The sequence below is a fragment of the Hypomesus transpacificus genome, chromosome 2 (assembly GCF_021917145.1).
Source record: "Hypomesus transpacificus isolate Combined female chromosome 2, fHypTra1, whole genome shotgun sequence".
In the NCBI taxonomy this organism is placed as follows: Eukaryota; Metazoa; Chordata; class Actinopteri; order Osmeriformes; family Osmeridae; genus Hypomesus; species Hypomesus transpacificus.
This window is the reverse complement of record NC_061061.1, coordinates 16566741-16592745: the sequence shown is the minus strand read 5'-3', so window position 1 is coordinate 16592745 and position 26005 is coordinate 16566741. Positions and strand designations below refer to the sequence as shown.

General features: G+C 43.6%; 2 protein-coding genes across 2 annotated transcripts; both read right to left on the bottom strand.

Moving 5' to 3' along the window:
• Window positions 1–522: 522 nt before the first annotated feature.
• On the bottom strand, window positions 523–25943 carry LOC124482274 (potassium voltage-gated channel subfamily KQT member 2-like). The gene is made up of 17 exons (XM_047042771.1): window positions 25651–25943; window positions 16387–16477; window positions 15884–16010; window positions 14797–14972; window positions 14334–14459; window positions 14121–14231; window positions 13152–13247; window positions 12705–12799; window positions 12294–12353; window positions 11874–11903; window positions 10413–10466; window positions 7365–7540; window positions 5877–5894; window positions 4717–4822; window positions 4326–4457; window positions 3055–3169; window positions 523–2840 (listed from the first exon to the last, which is right to left on the bottom strand). Exons 1-17 carry the CDS (start codon window positions 25941–25943, stop codon window positions 1956–1958), a joined length of 2691 nt encoding a protein of 896 aa, XP_046898727.1. The 3' UTR covers window positions 523–1955.
• On the bottom strand, window positions 20247–22515 carry LOC124482284 (E3 ubiquitin-protein ligase TRIM39-like). Its single transcript, XM_047042783.1, has 2 exons — window positions 22417–22515; window positions 20247–22288 (listed from the first exon to the last, which is right to left on the bottom strand). The coding sequence occupies exon 2, from the start codon at window positions 22284–22286 to the stop codon at window positions 20712–20714; it is 1575 nt and encodes a 524-aa protein (XP_046898739.1). The 5' UTR covers window positions 22287–22288; window positions 22417–22515; the 3' UTR covers window positions 20247–20711.
• Window positions 25944–26005: the final 62 nt, after the last annotated feature.

The window sequence follows — 26005 nt, the reverse complement described above, 5'->3', positions numbered from 1 at the left end:
ACCTACAGTGGACGTATAGGGGCTATACGTCCTTTGCAGTGGACGTATAGCCCCCCCCCCCCCCCCCCCCCCCCCCCCCCCCCCCTGAAATGAACAAATGACTCGAAAAAAGATTCGTTCATTTTACTGAACGAGATTCAAAGAACCGAATCAGTAAAAAGAACCGAACTTCCCATCACTATGAAACAGAGGTCTTGACTGCCACCTAGTGAAATAGGTTTACTATTACATCCATTACAGTTTGAACAGTCAACCATATACCACAGATGGCAATTAACCACGAACACATCCTTTGTTACTGTACTTAAGTTTTTCTATTTTACAGAGGGAGTTAGCGATGTCGATATTCTTGATCACCCATGGCCATATATGAGTGAGTGAGTGATGAGTGAAGGATGTGTGTACTTTAGCCATCGCTGGACTAAACACTTAGGTGTTACTGTAGCCTGAAAGAGAAACAAGGATAGTATCAGTCGGGTATAAAGTTTATTCGTTATTCAAGAGATGAGTGAAAGAGGGAATGAGTATACAAAAACATAAGTACATATGTAAAACAGGTGGTCACATCTTTGGGTTGAAGAACATGCTGGCAAGCTAATATTGGGGAAAAATACCAGTGTTTTTGTACCATTGTATTTGAACTTGAAGAGCTTTGGCATACAAAGGTTGCATAGGAAAAAAAAATAAAAGTTTGTTTCCAAACAACTTGTGACAAATTGGATGACTGTGAGATAATGTATAGAGATACTAAAATACTTATTTGAAGGGGATAGTTTTCCTTACTGTTTATTCTTTGCATTTCTGTTTTTTTTTTCTGGTTCAAATTAAAGTGAGAGAGAGGGTGCATTAAGCGTTTACAGTACAGAACATACATTCAAATGCACGTTTTTTTCATAGTATTACACAGTTGTAAATTCAGTAAACTTCTAACTTCTACATTATGTGGGTAACTGTTCACATTGTGCTGACATACTGTATCTGCCAGAAACAAATGAATAAAAAACTTGCAAAGCCTTTACATATACTCTGTATAACTGTAATTTGACCCCTGTAACTACATGCGTTTTATTTAATTTCAGTGTTTTCCCAATAGAAATGGCAGAAAGATACGTATCTTTTTCCGTAGGAGGTTATCGGACGCTGTCCTATTCTCTATCTCTAAAGAATACCATGTACATGCCATGCAGTTAGTCTTCAAAAAATAGGGGTTTAGTGTCACACTGTCGATTCCCGCTTTTACAGTACACCTGAATTACTGGTCTTTAACTGATTATAAACACATATGTGCATTACTCAAGCCATGGAGACGTGCTTATTCCAGGTAGCAGATCTTTGTTTAACAGTCAAACCATACAATTACAAAAACAATCTCTTGTTGTGAAGCATTAAACAAATGATTATTTGCTGTAGCCTACTATGAAGATAACGCAAAGCACAGTAGTCAACCTAAAAATTTTGTTATGCTAAATCATTCAGTGATCGAAGTACAATTTTACGGCTGTCTATAATTAACGGTGTCTCATTGTCAGAACTCCAAAACAACATTACGTAATTATAAGTAAATAAAATTAAATGATTCTACAGTAATATTTAATTAATACATTTTAATTAAGTTGCTATTACTTAGTAGTATCTTAATTGCCACCGGGAACACGAAAGGCAACCTGATTACTGTTAAGGAGCACCCTTACATAATTGTTGCTCAATTATTATTAATCACAATCCCTATTAACTGAATATTGTATTTTCGGCTCATGACCATCAAGGTGATCAGAAATTATTAGCATTCGTTTAGTACATGTTTTTTTTTATTCAATTGGCAATTAAGTCAAGCTTCTCAAGACCCTGGGATAATTGCATACCTCACATAGTAGTAGTAGGTACTATATTGATCCCCAAGGGAAATTGCAGATTCGTATTATAATCAGTTTCTACATTAACCAGCTGTTGTGGATCTATTTGAGTCCCGGCCACCCCCTGTCCCCATAAGCCACCTCCCCAGTAATGGAGATGGGGGAGGGGCCCCCAGGGGTGTACAGGTCAGAGTCTGTGTCCGATTCCCCCTCTGCGAGATAAGGCCTGACCCTGACACAGAGGGAATCCCAAACCTCGTCCCCAGCCCCAGACCCGGCCCCAGCCCCGCCCCTGGCCTCGGCTCCAGTACCGGCCCTGCCGTTATAGAAGGACGACCCGAAGAAGTCCTCTTTGGCCTGGGAGATGCTGAAGCCACTGAAGGAGCGCTCCAGCTCCTCGTGGTCCACGGACGGGATGGAGAGAGACGTGTCGCTCTCCACGGCGGCCACATCCGGTTGGCGCTTCTGCCTCCTCTGCCGCTTCCTGCTCTGGGAACTGCTTTCCCGGCCACTGCCCCCCGGACCGGAGGACGAGCGATCGTGGACCGGAGCAGGAGGGGGCGGCAGGCGGAACAGGGGAGGCGAGTGCTCTCCGGTTCCCCCTACGGGCGAGGGGGTGTTGGCCACGCTGCTGTTCCATGCAGGCTGGCTGAGCGGGTGCTGCATCTGGTGCTGCCAGGATGTGGAAGGGCGCCCCTGGCTACCTGAGGTGGTGCCCACAGACAGAGCCTCCAGCGGAGGGGACTTCCTCTCCACTGAGGCTACGGAGCGAACCACCTCTGGTGCAGAGCAGGTCTTTTCCTCCTTCTCCTCTCTCACTTCGATTTTCTCCTCTTTCTCCTCCTTGCTCTCCTCGGGGCTGAGGTAAGGGGGGGCTGGGTAGGCCTCCTTGGAGTTGAAGAAGGCCTCCGTTTCAGAGCGAGGGATGCCCATGCGTTGGACATACACGTTGACCAGGAAGTCCAGTTTCCTGTCCATGGAGCCCACCTAGAGGAAGAGACAGGGTCTGTCTGAACACTGAACAGGAGCACGCAGCCCGGGAGAACTGCCAGTTCCTACACGAACCATCTACCCAGCCGCATCCTAGGAGATTGATAGATTGGACGTTTTTCCCACCAATCTTCATGATTAGGATTAAGACATGAGTACCCCAGATCCGTGCTTGGATCAGGGGGCAGGGTGGCTCAGAAGTCTGGTTTACCTGTTTCTCCACTTTCCCCAGCCGTCCCATCATGCTCGGGTCCTCGGGGGCCTCTCCTTCACCTTTGGGACCCTTATCCGACACTGGAGGACCCTTACCAATAATCTGGTCAACTCTGGGAGTCAGAGAGAGGTAACATTGGGGATGAGATGACAGTTTTGATCCAAAATAAATGACTTGTTATTGTTGATCAGGAGAGTATAATTAATGCAGACTGTTCAAGGTAATAAACACACCCCAAATTGACAAGACGAGACAGACAACATGACAAACCCACTTAGGTGAAGTGAAAATGTGAATGTTCTGAAAGTAATGTCTTATGATGATTGGGTGGTGAAATAATGTACGTAAGTAACAGTTCGAAAACAGTTTCACACCAAAAGAAAAGAAACAGTCAACAAGTAAAAAGCTAAAACATATTGTATGCTTTCCTTCAGCTTCATGCTTCCTTTTCATTGCATCCTTTAGGGGGAGCTGTCCCTCAGACTACTGTCAGAAAGCATGCAAACTCACTGAACCCTGTTGAGTTAGGCTACATGACTCAGCTCATAATTATGTTTAATGATTATTTGAATTGATTACTTTCAACTGATTAAAAAAGCATCTACTTACTTACGACAATTTTGTTGTCGTTTTTTCATTTTTTACCATGACAGTATTCAAATGAAAAGATTTGACATTTCATCTGAAATCTAGTTTGCACTCTAAGACACGCCTGTGTGTCTTCAGACAAGATCTCATGGGAGAATGATTGTGATTAGGTAAGCAACCTAACCTAGGGCCTTCAGTGGACTTCTTATGGCGAGGTGTAGATGGGGGTGGGGGCCCCACAATCATATCTATCCTGGCAAAGTACACAGAGAAGATATGAGTGCAAAGCAACGTGAAGCAACAACATGGAATCACTTCACAAGACATAAAACATGCACAAATAAGTCTAAATATATTCCATTCATGTAAAACACAGTGGACACATGTACAGCGCAGACAGCTTGTGGTTTTGTTGCTGGAATATATTTACATATGTGTTGAAAGTTTGTCATCAAATCACAACATATGTGGCAACTTATTTGAAAAAGAAAATTATGAAATTCCCAGAAAAGCCAGAGGAATTTCTAAAGTGCCAAATGAAAGCACAAATAGAAAATTCTAGCACTTTTACACATATTTTACTTCTAAATGTGTAGTGACTGTAAGTGGTGGTGATTCTGTGAATGTTGGGGTGCCCCGGACTAAGGAGGAGAGTCGATCGGTTAAATTGGGGCTCTTGCCTGGACTGCAGGTTCTTAATCCGGGAAAGCATGTCCAAGTGTCCTGCAGAGTACTGTTCTATCACATCCATGACGTCATATGGGCGAAGGCTTTCCTTAAATCTCCTCTTTGAAACCAGGAACTTCATGATGCTGTGGAAGGCAGTTCAAGAAAAGCCTCTTTTTTTTTTTCTTCCACAAAATCGTTAGTGTTCAGAAATCACAAATGGTAAATCAGGTTTTCAAAATGAATGTATAATAACGTGGTGAAAGGTCAGGCACTGTTATAAAGCTAATGAACCCAACCACCTAAAACAAAAACACACCACAGAAGACTGAAAGACACTGGACTCATAAAGCAACTGGATTTCCTTGGCAATTTAATAAACTACATATAAAACCCAACTCTTACCAAATGGCTCTAATGGTGACCTTTAACCCGGGCGATAATTCTTGAGTAAAATAGTCGCCGTGGCAACTCTTGTCATCGGCCATGTCCTCTCCAGGCAGGCTGGCCTCTAAGATGCAAAGTCAAGGACAAACATCAAACCACTTTCAAGGCCTAAATTATTGGCTCCCACACACACCGACATATTGTCTGGCAGAAGCCAAGCAAAGTTTAGGCCTTAACTTCAATAGTGCAGTTTTCCATTAGCAAGTTGGTTCCAAGCCAGTTGAGACTGTGTGCATCTTTATACCGTAGCAATGGTGGAGTTCAAGGGATTTTGTAGGACAAAAAATAAATTGAATGCAGGAATTGAGGGAACTGGGGATAGCTTAGAAATGTTAATTGCATAGTGCCCTCTGTGTACCACCAAGGATACGACAGCCATGCATTAGCAATAGCATGCTGGCTAGACTTTCTCCAGCCAGCAGGCTAACCTTGAATTTGGTTCAGTGTTTTGAGTGGGGACATACGGCTGAGGCGAACTAGCACGAATGGGGAGGCATCGTTCATTGTAAAAGAAGGAGTGTCAAAACTAGGACAGGAGATCATCATGCAAGGTCAAACAAGGATCTTAACAAAACAGTATAAGGTAATGTCAGTTTTTTCCTTTTTTCTATTGAAAACACTTGACTTGAATCCTCCACCGCAAATATAGCCTTCAAACATCTGCAGAGAAAACTAACTAGTGGAGTAACTGCAACTGCAACAGAGTCAAGCTAGCTGGAGGTAACTGCAGTATGACCAGTGTGAGAATTACGGGGGAGGGGTTGACCCCCCTAATTAAGACTTGGACCCCCCCAAAAGAGGTAAAAACAACAGGCCGGGGGGGGGGTCGATACATTTATATATCGTTCTTACCTGTAATCGTAAATATTACTTTACGCCCTGGAGAAGAAGTTGACCCTCCCCCGATTGTCATTGTATAATTCTCACTCTGAGTATGACAAGACCCGAGGGCCAAGCGTTATCCTCGCTAGACTGAAGTGTCCAAACAATAGAGGAGTAAAGTCAAGTTGTTCAGTGGATTTTGACATGCACATTTCCCATGTCTATGACTGTGCATGTGATGCCTGTTTTTGTCTGGTCAAACAATTGGCCGCAAAACAAATGCCCAATTTTCTTACTTATTAACCCCTCAATTGCTGGCAAGAAGAAGAAGACGGAAAACATGAAGATAAATCTGTTATGGGCTCTACAATAATGAAAATTACATCATACAAAACAGTGTGCAAATATGAGATCATACTGTATATATGGACTCATCTGCAAATGTCATGTATGGGTCTAAGGAAAAAACATAATGCTCAGCCAACTAGTAAACCAGTGGAAACAAATAATACAAACATCTGATGAGCACACAGCCATATGATAAGGACTACAGTGTGCGTTACAGACATGTATTTTGGACATCATACTACCAGTAAATGGAACTGTCTCTTGGTTAAGGTTACAATGAGTACAATATTTAAAGTTGACATCATGATTGGTTAAGAATGATAATGATTTCATTATAAATAACGAGGATAGTGGTGTAAACTGTGTTCTAGAATCGAACAGGATCCAAACAAGACAGAACGGGGTTCTTTCTGGTGACAAGGTTCTAAGGCCATGAGTTCTCTAACCTGGAGAACTCTTCAGTCGAAAGTCTTCGTCCTGCATTTCTATCAGCACTTTAACATGCCACGAAGCAGAGGAAGAGAAACATCCAGTGACAATCAGCTTGGTTAATAAAAAAGTCCTGTTATGTATTGATGGAAAGATAGATCAAGACCACAACTGATAGTCATATATGAATGCAAAGGGAATATTGTGATTAAGAAATGTCACTGTATTGACTAATGACTGCATCAAAGTTGAATTTATCTGCATAGTCTAGCAACAGGAAGATTTTAATGAATCGTATTTGTCATAAAATGGCATTTACCTATTCTACATTGTTGCTGATGTGTCGCTGGTGCCATTCTACTGACAGCAGCCTGGGTGACAGCTGGCACAGGGCCACAGTGTAAAATGTCCTTGCACTCTCTCAACTCTAAGGTTGAGGACAGAAGTTAACTACAAACATACAGTACAGTAACCCCAGTCAAGTAATCTTGTCAAAGTGCTTGTCAGTCAGAAAACTCATCAGGCTGTGTTTAGTTTTGTAAAGGCCTGATTAGGTGGAATTATATTACATACATTTTACATTTAGTCATTTAACAGACGCTCTTATCCATTGCGACTTACAGTAAGTACAGGGACATTCTCCCCGAGGAAAGTAGGGTGAAGTGCCTTGCCCAAGGACAGAAAGTCATTTGGCTCGAACCGGCAAACTTCTGATTAATAGCCCGTTTCCCTGACCGCCTAGCCATCTGACCTCTGACCCCTGGGCGGATTTACATACTGTTCTTCTAGTGTTGTACTTATGTACTAGAGCACTCAATTACTGACGTACTAGTTTATTAAAGCTAAAGTCAAGGTGGATTATTGGTGGTTTCTTGGTGATATATAGGTGTGTTTTGGGTACAGTGACCTACGAAAGATACCTGCTATAGTCCAACGAATGAACCAAAAAAGCTAGCCAAACTGCTAGCTTGTTGGAGATCAAATTTGTTGTTTTGTAGTCCACTTACCCTCAGAGTTCTGGCGAGACGTGCTTCCCCTCATCCGAAAAGCATGCATGGGCCCCCGCCCACGCTCCATAAAGCCCTCTGCCCCATCCTCGGTCCCGGGTGACTGGTTCCTGTTTTTGGCCCCCGGGGTCCTGGATGGACTGGGGAACACCTTGTCCTTCAGACTGGCCTTGCGACTACAGCGGACGTAGGTGGGAGGGCACACGCAGAGCACAGTGAGCAGATAACCCAGGCAACATACAGAGCTGAAGATTGAAACCACCTAGAATACACAGACACACTGATATTCAGTCATGTCTATTCTTATTCGCGTACAGTCTGTGTGCCTCTAAACTTTTGTATGAAGACACGCACAAGCTATAAAGATCTGAGATTAATATTATAATTTCTGGTCTAGGTTATACTCTATCAAACCACATAAATACGCTGACGGAAGTTCTACCTTATCAATACCTTGAGGGAATAAACATAGGGACTTTTTGGACTTTATTGACTCTAGGTTGAACTACATAAAAAAAAATGCTGACATTGTTCACGATAACAAATCAGAACAGTTGCTAACTAAGTGATCGGTAGCTGGATCATATATCTCTTACTCTGCATTTAGAGAACATCTATCTAACCTGTACACAGTAGTGGAACCAGAGGGTGGTATTGCCAGGATGGGTCTTACCTCTGCAGCAGAAACGTAAAATGAAGCAATGTCCAGCTGCGGAAGGAGCCATTTCTTTGTGCGCACTGTCGAGCATTCAGTGGTCAGCAGGCAAACAGCACGAAGCAACAAGCAAGCATGCATTGGCAGCACAGTGATACTGAAGGCTTCAAAAAAGAAGAACCACGGTTTCTCTCTATTCAGATACAAACAAAAACAAAAGAAAAATAAACACAAAGATTCATGCAAACATGATTCACTGTCATGTATTCCACCTTGAATTGGAATAACTTTAAAGAAAAGAGATTAGATTCCTGGTTACAAAGGAAAAAAGGCATGTTGTTATCCAGCTGTACGAAAGGGCTGACTGGGCAAAAAGGGAGCAAGCAAATCACCCAGATAAAAGCATTACTAAACAGAAACGATAAATCAAATATCTGACAAGGCAATAAACTTGAATGTGTGTCTCTGTTTTCTAGAAACCAGAGAGAAATGCAAGATGTGTGGGTAGAAAGGTATCAGTTTTCTCCTCAAAAGTAAAATAAATATATGTTTGCTGACAATAAGACGACATATCTGAGACGAATGAAAAATATATACGTCCTATACAGTGCCCTCCAAAAGTATTGGAACAGTGAGGCGAATTCCTTTATTTTTGCTGTAGACTGAAAACATTTGGGCTTGACATCAAATAATGAACGTGAGACCAGAGATCAACGTTTCAGCTTTTATTTCCAGGTATTTACATCAGGATCTGATGCACAACTAAGAAAATATCACATTTTGTTTGAATCCACCCATTTGTCATGTGAGCAAAAGTATTGGAACAGATATACTTAAAACATATTTAAGTGAATAAGACTTAATATTTAGTTGCAAATCCTTTGCTTTCAATAACTGCAGCAAGTCTGTGACCCATTGACGTCACCAAACTTTTGCATTCTTCCTTTTTGATGCTTTCCCAGGCTTTCACTGCAGCCTCTTTCAGTTGTTGTTTGTTTTGTGGGGTTCCTCCCTTCAGTCTCCTCTTAAGCAGGTAAAATGCATGCTCTATAGGGTTTAAGTCTGGAGATTGACTTGGCCAGTCTAATACCTTCCATTTCTTGCCCCTGATGAACTCCTTTGTTGTTTTGGCAGTGTGTTTTGGGTCGTTATCTTGCTGCATGATGAAGGCTCTGCCAATCAGTTTGGTTGCATCTTTCCTTAAATTGGCAGACAAAATGTTTCTGTAGACTTCCGAGTTCATTTTGCTGCTGCCATCATGTGTTACATCCTCAATGAAGATTAATGAGCCCGTCCTAGAAGAAGCCATGCAAGCCCAAGCCATGACATTACCTCCACCGTGTTTCACAGATGAGCTTGTGTGTTTGGGATCATGAGCAGTTCCTTTCTTTCTCCAAACTTTAGCCTTTCCATCACTTTGGTAAAAGTTAATCTTTGTCTCATCAGTCCATAAAACTTTGTCCCAGAATTTTTGAGGTTCATCTCTGTACTTTTTGGCAAATTCCAGCCTGGCCTTCCTATTCTTCTTGCTAATGAGTGGTTTGCATCTTCTGGTGTAGCCCTTGTACTTTTGTTCATAAAGTCTTCTGCGAACAGTAGATAGTGATACCTTCACTCCTGCCATCTGGAGGTTGTTGCTGATCTCACTAACAGTTGTTTTAGGGTCTTTCTTTACAGCTCTCACAATGTTTCTGTCATCAACTGCTGATGTTTTCCTTGGTCTACCTGTTCGACGTCTGTTACTTAGTACACCAGTAGTTTTCTTCTTCTTCAGGACATTCCAAATGGTTGTACTGGCTATGGCCAATGTTTCTGCAATGGCTCTGATTGATTTTCCATCTTCTCTAAGACTCACAATTGCTTGTTTTTCACCCAAAGACAGCGCTCCGGTTTTCATGTTGTTTTCACCTCTGAATACAGTCTGCATAGACAAAACCTATCTTACCCAATCTGAACCTGAGTGTAGACATTCAGTGGTATTTATTGATTGAATAATGTATGTAATAGGACACACCTGGGCAACAAAACACACCCGTCAGTCATATGTTCCAATACTTTTGCTCACGTGACAAATGGGTGGGTTCGAACAAAAAGGTGATATTTTCTAATTTGTGCATCAGATCCTGATGTAAATACCTGGAAATAAAAGCTGAAACGTTGATCTCTGGTTTCACATTCATCGTTTGATGTCAAGCCCAAATGTTTTCAGTCTACAGCAAAAATAAAGGAATTGGCCTCACTGTTCCAATACTTTTGGAGGGCACTGTATGTGCTTCCTCTACTGAGTAGAATTTTCTGTCAAAAATGGAAAGGAAGGAACCGATAAAGAGGACATTGACAACAGACACACTAAAACACTTGCAGTGCAGATGTTAGTATCTGTGCAACTATACCTAATGGTTGTTGGGCAGCAGCCACAAAGCCTGCCTTTGGGTGATTTCACATTACTGGCAGTTGGAGACAGAGAGATAGTGAGCAGTAGAGGAGACACAGAAGAAAAAAAGAAAAAAAAAGCTATGGATGAAAAATAGAATGTTCCAGAATAGCAGAGTCATGTCAGTGCTATCAATTAAATTATGATATCAGAGAAACAGTGGCAATATATGCATACAGCTTTGTTAACTAGCCTTGAGAGTTTCTAGACAGAAAAAAAAACATGTTTTGAACATGAACATGTTGTTCAAAAATCATTGCTTATGTGGTAAACACATGGTAAGATATGAAAAAACATTTAATCAGTATGTTGAAGTGTTTTCCCCTACCCCTTAAAAAATTATGTGTGGGGGGGGGGGGGGGGATTTGTTCAGGTGTGCCTGCTTAAAGCCACCTCTCCAGCAAAAACAGGACTCACCTGTGCTGGTCCAGCTAGTATTTAAGGCTGTCACCCCGGGGCATTGAAAGAAAAGTGACACACCTTTAGAGCTTGACATCACATCTGCTCTTCTGGTGGGATTAGTTTGCAAAGTCTGAGTTTTGTACTTTTGGTACCCCTCGTTTTGTTGTTTTGGTGCAGAAACCTTGTGTCAGTTCCCTGTTCCATGAGTAAGGTTTTAGGGAATGTTACAAACAAGACGGAGCTTTGAGTTACATATAGGGCCTAGAGCATCTTTGTGCCAGCACTGCAGTGAGGCTAACGTAGGCCGCAAGGTTTCCATTTAGCGCTAGCAGTGAGGCTAACGTGAACTCTGAAGTTTAGCTTTGTGCTAGCAGTAAGGCTAAAGTGAACTCTGAGGTTTAGCTTTGTGCTAGCAGTGAGGCTAACGTGAGCTCTGAGGTTTAGCTTTGTGCTAGCAGTGAGGCTAACGTGAGCTGTTCTTGGGGGCAAAATGCAGCTGGGGGCGAACTGTTCTTGAAGGAGGCTCTCTTATCATACAGGCAATTAGATACAAGACTCAGGACAACATGGTGCCCAGACACTCTTCTGCATACGCGCTTTCAGTAAACACTGACATACACACTGTTATCCACCTCTCTCTCTCTCTCTCTCTCTCTCTCTCTCTCTCTCTCTCTCTCTCTCTCTCTCTCTCTCTCTCTCTCTATCACACACACACTCTCACACACTCTCACACACACACACACTCTCACACACACACACTCTCACACACACACACACACACACACTCTCTCACACACACACACACAAACACACTCTCACACACACACACACACACACACTCTCTCTCTCTCTCTCTCACACACACACACACACACAAACACACTCTCTCACACACACACACACAGTCTCACACTCACACCACACACACCCTCCCCCAAGAAGAGTGTGTCAGCACCTAAGAGCAGAGCTGAGGGAAGCCAGGAAGTAGGAGAGGAGGGTGACGGCACGGAGCACTAACCTGGGGGACGCGTCTGTCTGGGACTCCTTCCTTTGAGTTCAACAGATCAAGAGAGGAAACACAGGGACAGACAGGGACAGAAACACACACAACAAAGACACGGGCCAGGAATTGGTGTTGAATATCGTACAGTATAAAAGGCAATTGTGCATGACATATTTGGACAAGCAGAAATTGCGTTTGCATAAGTGAGTACCTGTCAGGCAGAAAGGGGACAGAAGGGTAACAGATTATGTCAAGTCAGCCAAGCTATCGTCCTCATTTAAATGGCCACAATTAAACCATGATAAGACCTGGAAATCTTAAGACTTTCACCATAAATACCGTATCATTATGTACTATGCAAAATTGTCCATTTGTTTTGTTTTTCTTACGTCAACTGCATCATTATTAAACATTCAATATTTAAATTATTCAGACCTGAATGACTTGCCCTTCAGATTCCTAAGGAGATCCAGTTGGTTCAGGGGAGGTATGAGTCTGGAAAAAATTGAGTTCGCTTCAACAAAATACAAATCTAGCTGTCACAGTGTTTCAGTAGAGGAAGGGCTGATAGACTTGCAGGAAATTATGTCTTGCTAAATGAGAAGTGGAAATCCACTTGGAGAAACAGCATGACAGCATATTTGCTGGCAGACCTGAAGCGTATAAACAAAATGAATCATTTCCAAAAGTGGCTATTGCCTCTGGCTGCATTGTATTGCAATGCTAGATCCAAGGTTGACAGGACCCAATTACTGTATGCTGTAAATTTGAAGAAAAATGCATAATAGCTAGACCTGAAATAGAATACTGGATTCAAATAATTCATTTAGTTATCTTTTTATTTACCTGTACATAGGAAGCGAGACGGTCTGCTCATAAAAGTCCCATGTTGACAGCAGGTCAGTGCGGCCTAGATTGGTGGCATGATACCGCCAGGCACCCTAACAGACATTATATATGGTTATTGTAAGATATGTAGCTGTTTCCTTAAGCCGACAGGTAACGGTTTTCTGTGGTGAAAACGCAGGATGTTTGTGGAGGTTTGAGGATGTTTGAGGATGTCTGTGGAGGTTTGAGGATGTTTGTGGATGTTTGAGGATGTCTGTGGAGGTTTGAGGATGTTTGTGGAGGTTTGAGGATGTTTGTGGAGGTTTGAGGATGTTTGTGGAGGTTTGAGGATGTTTGAGGATGTCTGTGGAGGTTTGAGGATGTTTGTGGAGGTTTGAGGATGTTTGTGGAGGTTTGAGGATGTTTGTGGAGGTTTGAGGATGTTTGTGGAGGTTTGAGGCCCACCTGGATGAGGCCTGCGGCAGGGTTGCGTCTCTTCTCAAAGTGCTTCTGTCTGTGCTGCTCCTGCACCTTCAGAGCAAACCCAGATCCCAGGATACCCTGTGTGTGGCAGGGACAGAGAGAGAGAGAGAGACAGAGAAAGAAAGAAAGAGAGAGAGAGAGAGAGAGAGAGAGAGAGAGAGAGAGAGAGAGAGAGAGAGAGAGAGAGAGAGAGAGAGAGAGAGAGAGAGAGAGAAAAAGAGAGAGAGAGAGAGAGAGATAGAGAGAGAGAGAGAGAGAGAGAGAGAGAGAGAGAGAGAGAGAGAGAGAAAGAGAAAAAGAGAGAGAAAAAGAGAGAGAAAAAGAGAGAGAAAAAGAGAGAGAAAAAGAGAGAGAAAAAGAGAGAGAAAAAGAGAGAGAGAGAGAGAAACACATAAAGGAAAGACACAAAGGATATACTTTTGTAAGAACATCTCTTTCATCTTTCATCACCCAATGTGTTTTTCAGATAATCCTGTAGAATGTGCTAATGCAACTCTAAACCTGCAGACTGCTTATTGAGCTGATTCCTGCCAAGGCCCCATGTGTAATGAACTGATATGGTGAGCTGGGTTTTCTCCCGAGATTAAAGCATTGAATCTGAAGAGTTTTCCAAGGGATTACAGCTGATGAGTTTGGAGGCAATGTCACAGCCTGAGCACACACGGATGAATAGATCGATTAAAGATCATTACGGGATCAGGGAAAGGGTTCGAACAAAGTAAAAGCTTCAGCCTCAACGGGGAGCAGATCTTGGAGGGTCGCCCCTGCAATTAAATTACTTTGAAAAGGCTTAGCTGGTGGTTTACCATACCCCGTGTGACTGGTCCAACCGCATGCCAAAGTGCAGTCGATGGCTGTTTTTACATTTACATTTATTCATTTAGCAGCTGCAATTTTTTTTTTAAGCGTCCCATGTTGTTGGTTGGCTTAACCGATGGGCTTCAAACTTACAGCGGGAAGGGCAAAGAAAGCCACCCCGATCATGCTGAACGTAGCAGCGAGCAGACGTCCGTTCCATGTCTTGGGGAATTTATCACCGTAGCCTATCGTAGTCAGAGTAATCTGGAGGACGGAAAGAGAGGATCCTGATCAATTGTCAATATTTACGTGTTTGACAGTCATTGAATGTTTGATCAACAGGATTGAGCACTTTGAGAGTCTTACCAGGCCCCACCACAGGGCATCGGCGTAGGTCTCAAACATGTCGTTGTCGTCCTTTTCCACGGAGTACACCAGGAAAGAAGCTAGGATCAGACAGAGGAAGCCTATGTACCATGCAGTGATGAGCTCCTGAGAGAGAGAGAGAGAGAGAGAGAGAGAGAGAGAGAGAGAGAGAGAGAGAGAGAGAGAGAGAGAGAGAGAGAGAAAGAGAGAGAGAGAGAGAGAGAGAGAGAGAGTTACAAGTACTGTAGAGTAAGGAGAGTAGTGTTATCCTCTTCAATAAAATCCTTCTAACAACATATAGCTGTCCCTAAAAGATGTAAACATATGTTGCACAGATACAGGCTCAAGTTTGATCTCACAACTTATTATTATGACACGTTTTCTGCCACACTTAGGTGTGACTCATCACTCAACACTCACAAACTAGGAACATGCCAGCGTCCATACTTTTTGTAGTTCTCACCTTGCTATGGGCATAAACTACAGATCCTAGTAATTTCCAGGTGCCTCCGCGACGGTCCATGCGCAACATGCGCAGGATCTGAAGGAACCTCAGACTCCTTATGGCTGAGGTGGCAAACACGTTGCCCTGGGAACCAGCGGCCAATACCGACACCGACGCTATCAGGACCATGATGTCTGAGACAGAAGACGACGAGAGAGAGAAAAGGAGAAGAGGGGGTTTCAGGAGTGGAAGGACAGGGACTGAACCAGGGGTGAATCTAGGTTCCCACTTTTGGGGGGGCTAAGCCACTAGATAAAACCTATTATTTTTCCTGTGACCCAGCAAAACTAGGGGGGTTTGGGGGCATGTTCCCCCAGAATACATTTTTGAAAATATCCTTTTAAATAGTGTCCTCTTGTGCGATTTAGGAAGAGAAACTAACACATTTAGATAAAAAATATGAAGAAAAAAAAGATATATGTAAAAGTTTTTTTTTATTAAAATAATATGGGGGGGCTAATGAAACTTTTGGGGGGGCTCCAGCCTCCAGACGCCCATGGACTGAACGCTAGATTGAGACGGTAACGTCACGATTGATGACTGCCTGAAGAGAAGCTGTTGTGTGCGGGCTTCTCTGTAGCTGTGTTCAAATGGTGTCATTGTTTGACAGATGAGATGACTGTGACACGTACAGGGAATGTTAGCACTACTTTCTGTCTTGTTCACGTCTAATTGAAGTGTACCCCACAGCTATTTTAGCAGTGTTAATGTAACACCAGGAGTGTTACTATAAGGTTCATCTCATGACAGTGGACCTATATAAACACTAAACAAGTCAAAGGAACGCTCCTGGAGTTGATGAACACTTTGATAATTTGCTGTGTCTAAAACCTGACTTACTGGAGTTGGCGATGGCAGCAAGTTTATTTTAATACTAGCTTTCCGTCAGTTTTCAAGAAATAGAATTAATGAGAGAGAGGGAGAGATGTGTGCTAGGACAAAAGGATAGACAAGAACATGAGATGAAACATAGAGTTCTGTCTCTGATAGAAAGAGAGGAAGGACTGGCTGCTTTGGGGCCGAACCAGCCCTTCCATGTCCTCACCAATCACACAGAAGGGTTTGCGGGCGAACTTCAGCCTTCCCCTCCACCCTCGGTAGCGACAGCAACAGCCAGCCGCCCAGATCCTCACGATGTACTCCACTCCAAACACCACGATGGTCACGACTTCCTGCGGAGTAGGGAGTCTCAAAACCGAGCCATTTACAGCAATACTGTACACCACAAAGCAGGGGAAAAACATCACGAGTTTGTGCCAGTTAATCATATATATATGTAATGCATTGTAGTTTAATTATGGTTAATTCAAGCTATTGATGAGGGGAAACCTGAAGCTTTCTAGCACCAAGGACATCTGTGAGTAGTATAACTATAGTTTTTATATATATATATATCATAGTGCTGTGAAACATTTGCACAAACTCTGTGCTTTAGAGACTTAATGTTTATTGAAAGATATACTCGAACACAGGATGGGGAAAATGCCTTTGTGTCTGATCAATAATGAAGATTCATGGAGACCGAAACTAAGACAGTTGTTCTCATACCAGGATATACAGGGCACTCTCTGAGCTGTTCTTGAACTCCTTGATGGTGGCAAACACAGACAAGATGAGGCAGGAGAAGACCAGCAGGAACCTGGGTGAGGAGGAGAGAGGAAGGTAGGGGAGGGGAGGGGAGGGGGGGGGTGAGGAGAGGAGAGGAGGAGAGAGGAAGGTAGGGGAGAGGAGGGGGGGTGAGGAGAGGAGAGGAGAGGAGAGGAGAGGAGAGGAGAGGAGAGGAGAGGAGAGGAGAGGAGGAGAGAGGAAGGTAGGGGAGGGTAGGGGAGGGGGGGTGAGGAGAGGAGAGGAGGAGAGAGGAAGGTAGGGGAGGGGAGGGTAGGGGAGGGGGGGTGAGGAGAGGAGGAGAGAGGAAGGTAGGGGAGGGTAGGGGTGAGGAGAGGAGTGGAGAGGGTGAAGGACTCAGTTTGGCCTCCACCAGACCCTCTGTCATGACAGCTGGCTGGAAGTCACACTCCACACCTCACTTGACCCAATTGCACTTTTAAGCATAAGCAATTGTCTCCATCTGTGAAATAACATTTTAATCCCAAGGAGGGTGAGGACTGTTGTGCATAATTAATGCAAATTACTTGTTAGCACACCGGTCAAAAAGCCTCCAGCATAATTTGCATAAACAGTAGCTAAATATTGGCTGTCAAATATTCCATGACCTTTTCACCCCATCTGATAATGAGATGTGCTTGTGCTACCTTCGGGTCACATGACCCAAAGGTTCATAACGAACCATCGTTGTGTTGACCCAATTTTACCCAATACAAAAACCAATAAAAAATATATATATTTTAACCTTCGCAATGTTGGGGGTCTGAGACAGCCCAACGGTAAAAATTAAAATGCTTCACTTTGTTTTTATATGCTGTAAAGTTGTCGCAATACGACGGTGGGTCACAATGACTGATGGGTCAGAATGACCCGAAGATAACACAAGTGTTAAATCAATAACTGATTATATTCTCTACTCTGGAAGAATTTTCAATAGGTCTAAACCCATGTGTTGAACATCCATTGTACTGTACCCTATGCTGTACATGCAATCCTCTTTCATAAAAATAACACTGGAGTCATCACATCACTGTCCCACGACCTTCCTCAAAACCAGACAGAGGACACAAGTCCAGGGTCCTTCACCACGGAGACAGTAGACAGTCTGTTTGCAAACTACGGCCCGCATGCTAAAACAAAGACTTAGATTGCTTACAGTGCGCAGTCGAATCGACTAACAGTGCCATCAGCTTGCTGCTCTGTGCCAAAGCTCTTGGGGTGGGGGTGGGGGGGTCGGGGGGTGGGATATTTACAGTCTCTGTCACTCAGTAGCTTCCCTGCAGTCCCCCGCCCTACCTGCACTCCTGCACAGCCCAGCTGATCCTCTGTAACCCAGTCCACTATCAGCCTGGTCCACTCCCCCGACAGCACGTCTCAAGTCGGACCGTATTTCATGACATGAACTGAAATTGAGTCAGACTAGTAATACAGTGGCAGGAGCTAAAAGCCAGAGAATGTGTTGGTCCCTGCTGGAAATGTTTGTTCAGCTATCTAGCTGTTTCACATTAGGAAAGCGCTCGTTAGACTTAATGCAGAGCAGGCTCTACTGTATCATGTACTGTATGTGAAGAACTTTAATGTAATTTGGTCAAAAAAGAGCAAAGTGGTCTAGTGACTGATGTGATCTATGGAGAGCTGCAGAGAGAATGTAATTGGCTGAAAACCGAAAGGGGTAATTATAGGAGAACTGCTTGGCTATCTCGGATTGGCCGGCCTCACAAGGTGATGAGGGAGTGATTGGAGGACAATGCTCAAGAAAAATTATTTGATTGGTGGAGAGATGGTGAGGCGAGGATGGAGAAGGGAGGGGGGGATGTCAATAGTCAGGGCCTCTGAGAGCTTCTTAGAAGAAGATGAAACATTCTGGATGGACTCCAACAGGGCTAATGGAGATGAGAACAGATACGGGGCCGGGAGGGAGGGCCGGGAGGGAGGGCCGGGAGGGAGGGCCGGGAGGGAGGGCCTCTCGGAGGCAGGGCCAGGTTACAGAACACCGCAGGAGACAGCAGTGGCCTCCTTAAAGCACAGAGAGGGCTGTGTTTTTCTCAAGACGTTTACCACTGCACCAAAGTGATACAGCATTAGACCTTTACCACTTCACTGTGATACAGCATTAGACCTTTACCACTGCACTGTGATACAGCATTAGACCTTTACCACTGCACTGTGATACAGCATTAGACCGTTAACACTTCACTGGGATACAGCATTAGACCTTTACCACTGCACTGTGATACAGCATTAGACCTTAACCACTGCACTGTGATACAGCATTACACCGTTAACACTTCACTGTGATACAGCATTATACTTTTACCACTGCACTGTGATACAGCATTAGACCTTTAACACTGCACTGTGATACAGTATTAGACCTTTACCACTGCACTGTGATACAATATCACGTTAGTACAGAAGATAAACTGATCTGCAGTCAGGCGAGGAAAGCAGCGATATACAAACCGATCAAGAGCTTTTTCACAGTTTCTAACAGGCACACAGAGCGTATTTCAGATCTGCGAGTGCCAGATTGATGCCGCTGAACCATACAAAGCCACAGAAGACAGGATCCTGATGGAGAATTGTTCCGCTTATCACTTCCTGAAACATACAGAAGTCTCCAGCCCTGCCCCTGGAGAGCTACCTACCTGTGGGTTTTCGCTCCAACGCTGCTCTAGCACAGCTGATTTTACATGACAACCAGATATTTATTATAATCAGGTGTGCTAGGTTGGAGCAAACACAGATTGGAAGGTATCTCTCCAGGAACAGGGTTGGAGACCCCTGTGGCCAGACCACAACAGGTGATGTTAGGACTCAGTACAAAGCACAGGTGCAACTAGGGCTATGTTATGGAGAATATACAGTTGGACTCATTTATTAAAGCGGGTGATATACCAGTTTTGATCTGCCACACTAGCAATACCATATGAACAAAAAAGCTGCCAATGCATATACAGAAGCTTACCCTTGAAGCCTACCTTAACTGACAACACTGCACACCTTAAACTCAAGATCATTTCAATTTTCAGGAGGCTTTCAGCAAGATTGATGGATTGGTCTTTGAGGAACAATTGTTTTAAATTAATAACTGGCTTTTCTGTCATTAATTTAGAAAACACATTAAGTCAATATAGACTTCCAATTAATTTAAGAGTGGCACAACAAATCACATACTGGTAATTTGATTTTCAATCCACTTTATCTTAACGTCTGCGTAACTAGCTGGCCATCAGTGACCATACTTCAGTAGCAATACCCCCCAGATGTACAAAGATATGATATATTGGGTGTCATTATTCACTGTCTTGTGTGCATCGCATTCCTAAAATTGCTTATGCTGAGTCTTGGGAAACCTAATGGACCAACACATGCATATACATTAACACGCTGTTACGCACACACACATCAATATGGCTCAGTTTTAATACCGTCCCAGGTCTAAAGCAGCAATGCCCCTCTAAATGCACTCAGAGGAAATTCGCATTCAACCTGTTTGTTCCACAGCAGCTACGTTGACACATTTCCACTCACTTTCAGAGGCCTAGACAACGTTCAGCTGAGAGGTAAGAATTGATCAAATCATGACGAATTTGAAGGTTTGGGACACGAAAAAGAGAGCTTTCTTCAGCTGCAGTAAAAAGAACGTCGATTTGCATTTCTCAGTGGCGTCGAGACTCTCTCTGTGATGACTTGGAAGTGTAATTGTAGAAAAAAGGGACTCTTACGAAGCAGAATACATCATGACTGTGATGTACCAGCCCTGCAGTGAGTCCTTTCATCCTCCGGGGGAGGCAGAGGGTGATAACGGCTTCCCACAAGATCTCAAGATCTAGTGAAGATCTCCAAAGCCTCACAGAGGTCCTTTGTATCCCTGAGCGAATACATTGGGAGGCTTGTTGATGAAGAAGCATTGCTACTTTGTAACACCCAGTTAATCAGTTGTTGTGTTTTTTTGGTTGGGTAAATGACACATAACAAAGCGTATGAATCCGAATTTATTGCAAGCTAAAATACCCATATAATTTATAATCCTCATGCATTTCTAATGTTTATTAAAAAAGCACATTTCTATTTAAGTTTATAAACCACTTTAGACAATACACACTAGTCATGACAAATATTACACTGCACAGATCGAGGTGAATCCAAACAGTATTTCAAAAAAGTTTAGGAAAGTAGAGAACAAAGTTAATGAAATAGAGAAACGTTGCTAGGATACAGGCAGACATCTCTCTGTATTCAGCAGACGGTGGTTCTTTCCATCATCATGACCTGAGAAAGGGGAAAATTCTCTCTGTGAAAGTACAACTAGTGAACGAGTACATGAGAGACTTCTCCTTCACATCGTAAAATGAGACTTCTCCCTCCTCATAATCCACATAGACACCCACCTTTTTGGGGTTCTTTCTCAGAGCAAGATGAATACCGTTTCCCACGTTAGCTACATACTCATTCTGCCTTATTAAACCCACAGTCCAACATCCATTCACTGGACTCAGCTTGATGTTTCCTTCCCAGTTGATGGACTCTCTGACAACTCCCACTGACCACTCCCACTTTCTCTCAACGTGCACTTCAAAGTAAAACCTTCCTGAACTGTACCCTTCCTTTCCCAGAACAGAAGACATTGAATCAAATCCCCCTTCGTCGAACTCAAAAATATAAGGTTTCCGTGTAAATTTCTTCCTACCATGAAACAGAACAGGCTTGGGGTTTGCTGCATCTTGCCCTAGAGTTACATCCACTGTATACCTTTGCATGGCTTTCAGCTCAGCTCCACACAATGTCTTGAGTTCATCACCAAGTGTCTCCACCAGCTGAGACATGAACTTCCTAATTGTCCCCCCAGGGAGATGATTGTATACCTTGACATGAGACCAGGATTTAATGGGTGGAGAGTTGCCAAGAGACTGGAGGTTTTTGAGGAGGTTAAAAGGGTCCTCATTGCATGAGAACTGCTCCAACTCAACTCTTCTTTTTTTAAGATTGGTGATCTCGAGCTCAAGCTCTTTGACGAGTCCCTCGGCCCATTTCTCCTTTGCCTCCTGTTTCTTCAAAACGTTTTCGACAAGTGCAGACTGGCATCTCTCAATGTAGCGCACGAGGGAAGCAAAGACTTCAATACTTTCCTCCACCTCTTTCTCTGCATTTCTTTTACTCAGTCCTAGGGCACTCTCAATCTCCTTTATCTTCTGAAGTCGATCACTGATCTCTTTTTGAACTTTAGACTTAGTATTCCCAAGCCACACCTTCCTCAGGCCACATTCTTTCTCGATGAGCACGGCATTGTGGGCCTTGTGGTCCATCTCTGTGCAGAATTGACACACATACTCCCTGTCAGTCTTACAGAAGAACTCCAGTGGTCTTTCGTGTGTTTTGCACACCCTGTCCTCAAGGTTTGCAACAGGCTCTATCAGCTTGTGCTTCATAAAGGAAGCCACTCTCTGGTGAGGTTCCAGGTGAGTCTCACAGTATGACGCCAGACACACCAGGCAGGACTTAAAGGCCTTGAGCTTCCTTCCAGTACAGACATCACAGGCCACTCCTCCAGGTTCTGCGTAGTGTTGCTGATCAGGAAGGCTTGCAACAGCAGCAGAAGCAGACTGCTTCACAAAGGCGGCCATTTCCGCAATGAAAGTGTTGACACTGAGGTCTGGTTCACTATCAAAAGTCCTTTTGCAAAGTGGACACTGGCACTGGTCACTACCTTCCCAATAATCACTGATACAGGCCATGCAGAAGTTGTGTCCACATGGTATGGACACGGGTTTGGTAAAGACATCCAGACAAATAGAGCACTGGAACTGCTCTTCACACAGTAGAATGCTGGAGGAAGCCATTGCTGAAAACAGACCGAAAACAAACTGTGTTGATCCTTCTTTCAAAACAGTTTCATTGTCATAAGTCAGGCGACAGTTAACTCCTTTATCTTAGTCTGACATGACTATGCTACTTTTTATTACTACTCACCTCAGTGTGTGTTGACTATGTGCTCAAAATAAAGAATAGAAACTGGGATTTTAAGACCGATCCTGTTGAACGTATCTGAAAATAGGACTAAATAAGACACACCCTACTTGAACAGTATCCGCGTTATTGCGCAACCAACCATTTATCTTAAAGGAATATCATTCAAATAAAAATGTTACCTGCACTTCTGAGTAGAAGTTCTAGTACAAGTTTAAAAAAATCCTAAATTATGTCTATGCGGCATCATTTTACGCTTCAACCGTTTTTCTGAGCTAGTTTATGATTGCATAAACATGAATAGGTTCTGGAAGATACAAGCACTAAGAAAAGTTTAGCTTCATTCCTCTTCAAGGACTGTCCTTGGTGGATGTCGACCTGTGTGACAAACGAGGTACAGTGTGTGTGTGTGTGTGTGTGTGTGCTTGTATGAGAGACAGAGGGAAGGTTTTATGGGTAAGGTAAGCATTTCCTCTTCCTTCTCTTACCAGAGTTGGACCACTGACAAAACACACACACACGCACATGCCATTAGAGCTGAATTGCAACAAACCCAGCACTGCTACTCTACATGCAATTAGTGGAAAATCCTTTTTAACCCAAGTCTGTTTCACACAGTGACACATCTCCACTCACTGCCAAATGTCTAGACGAGGTTTAGCTGTGAGAGAAGAATTGATCAAATCAAGACCAAGAAAGGACAGGTCTGGGAAGGTCTGAGAGCTGTGCTTTTGCTCAAATGCAATAAAAGAAACGTCGATTTGCATTTCTCAGCAGCGTCGAGACTCTCTCTGTGATGACTTGGAAGTGTAATTGTAGAAAAAGGGGCTCTTACTAAGCAGAATACATCATGACCTGCAGTGGGTCCTTTCATCCTCCAGGGGAGGCTGAGGGTGATAAAGGCTTCCTACAGGATCTCTTCTGGGGATCTGGTGATCTCAGAAGCCTGTACTGTATATTCTCCTTGTTGAGTATTTCAAGAGCTTTACTATGGCGAAAACTCAGCAATTCCCTCGAAAAACGTCAGTTGATTCATCGCCTAAAAACCTTTAGGGGACGCTAGGAAGACATGTGAATGCAGTTAACACATCTATAACAAAATATAGTTTTTTATAAAAGCAAGGTGACACAATCCAATTTCCAATGTCCAGACAATGTGTACCACAAATAAATTATGCAGCCACTAGACAGAAAAGCTCACACTAATAAAATTATGCTTAGGCCTATAGCTGCTGATGTTACCGACAGTGTCAGATTGTACAGTAGTGGAGGCTATGTTTTGTCCAGCTATTTTACATTCTCACGCCTCCCAGAATGATCAACGACTGATGCCGTCTTTCACGAAAAAGGGGTACAACACCACGTGAGTTGGACAGTTTGGATTTTCTCTCCTTGCACCTCAGACGGAGATGGGGAGAGAGAATGGCCTAGCGGGAGAGCTGGCGCGGCAGTAGTAGCAACAGAACACAGATACTCGGGTTTCAACTATCGATCTTTCACACACGAGCAACACGAGCGTGAAACAAGCCTGTCTATTTCCCAGCGATGTTTATCACAACTAGAAGGACGGCCAATCCCTTAACATGTCAAACATTGCAAATGCTTTTATGTCAGGTAGGGCCTACAGGGAGTGAGAGGGTTTCTTGTTTGCCGAGTGCCATCTCTGCATTTCACGACGGGATGGAAAAAAGGGGGAGAAACTCGTGTTGAGATGGCAAGATTCGAGTGAAGTCAGCACATGACAGTTTTATAAATAAGGTGGGGGGAAGTGAAACGGGACTTAAGAGATTCAATGAAGTGTGGTGGACGTAAATAATGTATTAGGGAGTAGAACCAAAACGGAACAGAGAGAGAACAGCAGTTGCATTCCATGGGTTCTCATTTTGGAGAGGAGCGTGGATAGAGTAGCCTACCATTCCATCAGTGGCAACATGCTACTGTGACACAAAACACAGAATGCTGACTCTGGCCTTTGTCACTTGATGTGGAGGTTCTTAATCACCTGGCTCTTTGTCACTCTGGAGACACTAAGATGTTGTGGCATCTGAGACAGATCCACACAACTTAGCCCTTGTAATGTAATTAGAATACATACAGAATGTCATTAGATTAAGTTAACACACAACCTAAAGCAGGTGACCTTTCTGACACGTCAAGTCGAGTTCAATATCTGTGACTGTCAGGTCAAACACAATTAGATGGGTCGGCTAAAGCGAACAGATTTGATATCACTTATTTTCCAAACAGCAAATTCCCCAAAAGGTAACCTCAGGTTCAATTGAGTGAGTGTATCATTTGGGCTGCACAGCACTAAAACAATGACTATTTTATAACATCTCAGTTGATCTCTGGGATTGAGAACTCCACAGACCAGGCCAACTGTAGGCCTACCTACAAAAACAAACTGTCACCTTCTAACTCAACCAAATTCCAACACACAATGCTTGTTTTTCAAAATCATTGCACACCTCACAACACTTCGCACAACTCAGACAGCGACTCGCTTGCTTGCGCCTGCTCGCGTTAAGCCAAACACATTTATCAATAACGCATTCTCTGGCCAGTGTCCAAAACACAGAAGTCTGGATGTAAAGGGATGTTGATATTTGATAGGATGCAGACTACTCTATTCGATAAAAAAAATTATGTACATTACTATAAAAAAACTGGAAGACGCTTTCCAAGGGTTAGGGGTTTTCCAACACTAGATCATGAATGACCGCATCATCAGAATTGGTAAAAGTAGCCTACTGGCGCTAAACTCGGGCGCTGACCACCGTTAAGGGTGCTGAAACCACCGTACCATGACTCGAGACCACTTCTCAAATCTGCACAATGTGCACAAGAAATTATTCACGAGGCAGCCTGAATACGGTACATATCAGTGATCAGTGATCACGTCCATAACACGAACGTGATGAAAAGAAGTATCAAAATGAATATATTGCAGGCAGTGACTCGTTTGTTGCAGTCATGTTTGCCTCAGTCATGCTTCGCACAAAGTTGATATTGGCTGGCACATGTACACCATGCACGGATAAATACATTATTAAGTTATAGGCTACAAGCTAAAGAATTGGAGATTACATTCCCACACGCATACGATCGTTTCCTCCACGCCCTGAAATACGCATGCCACGGTATAACAAAGACTGATGTTTGAAGACGAGGTCCACTTGATTGCAGGCTTTGTTCATGTATGTCTAACTCCGACTGATGTTAGCATAGCCTACTTACACATAAGCGTGGTAGATGAACGCCCATCCACGCGGCCTCTCCAGTGCATTGTACAGGAAATTTTGTAGTTTCCGATAACTGGCATTTCTCCTGGATGGTCTTCCTTTTGCGACGCTGGACCTGCGTCTACTGAGGATGCTGTTCCGCTTGGGGCTGTCCGAACCTGCAATGAGCAGCGCACCGTCCCTACTCGATTCAGGAGCCCCTGGGTCGAGCCCGACAAAACCGACTTTGTGCTTCTTCTCTCCGGCTTGAGTTGGGTAAACCCCGCCGTTGAGATTTTTCTGCTCCATTCAAAAGTCGAGGCGACTAAAGCGGCGAGTTATTGGTGCGGTTGCCCCGAGGTGGCATCACC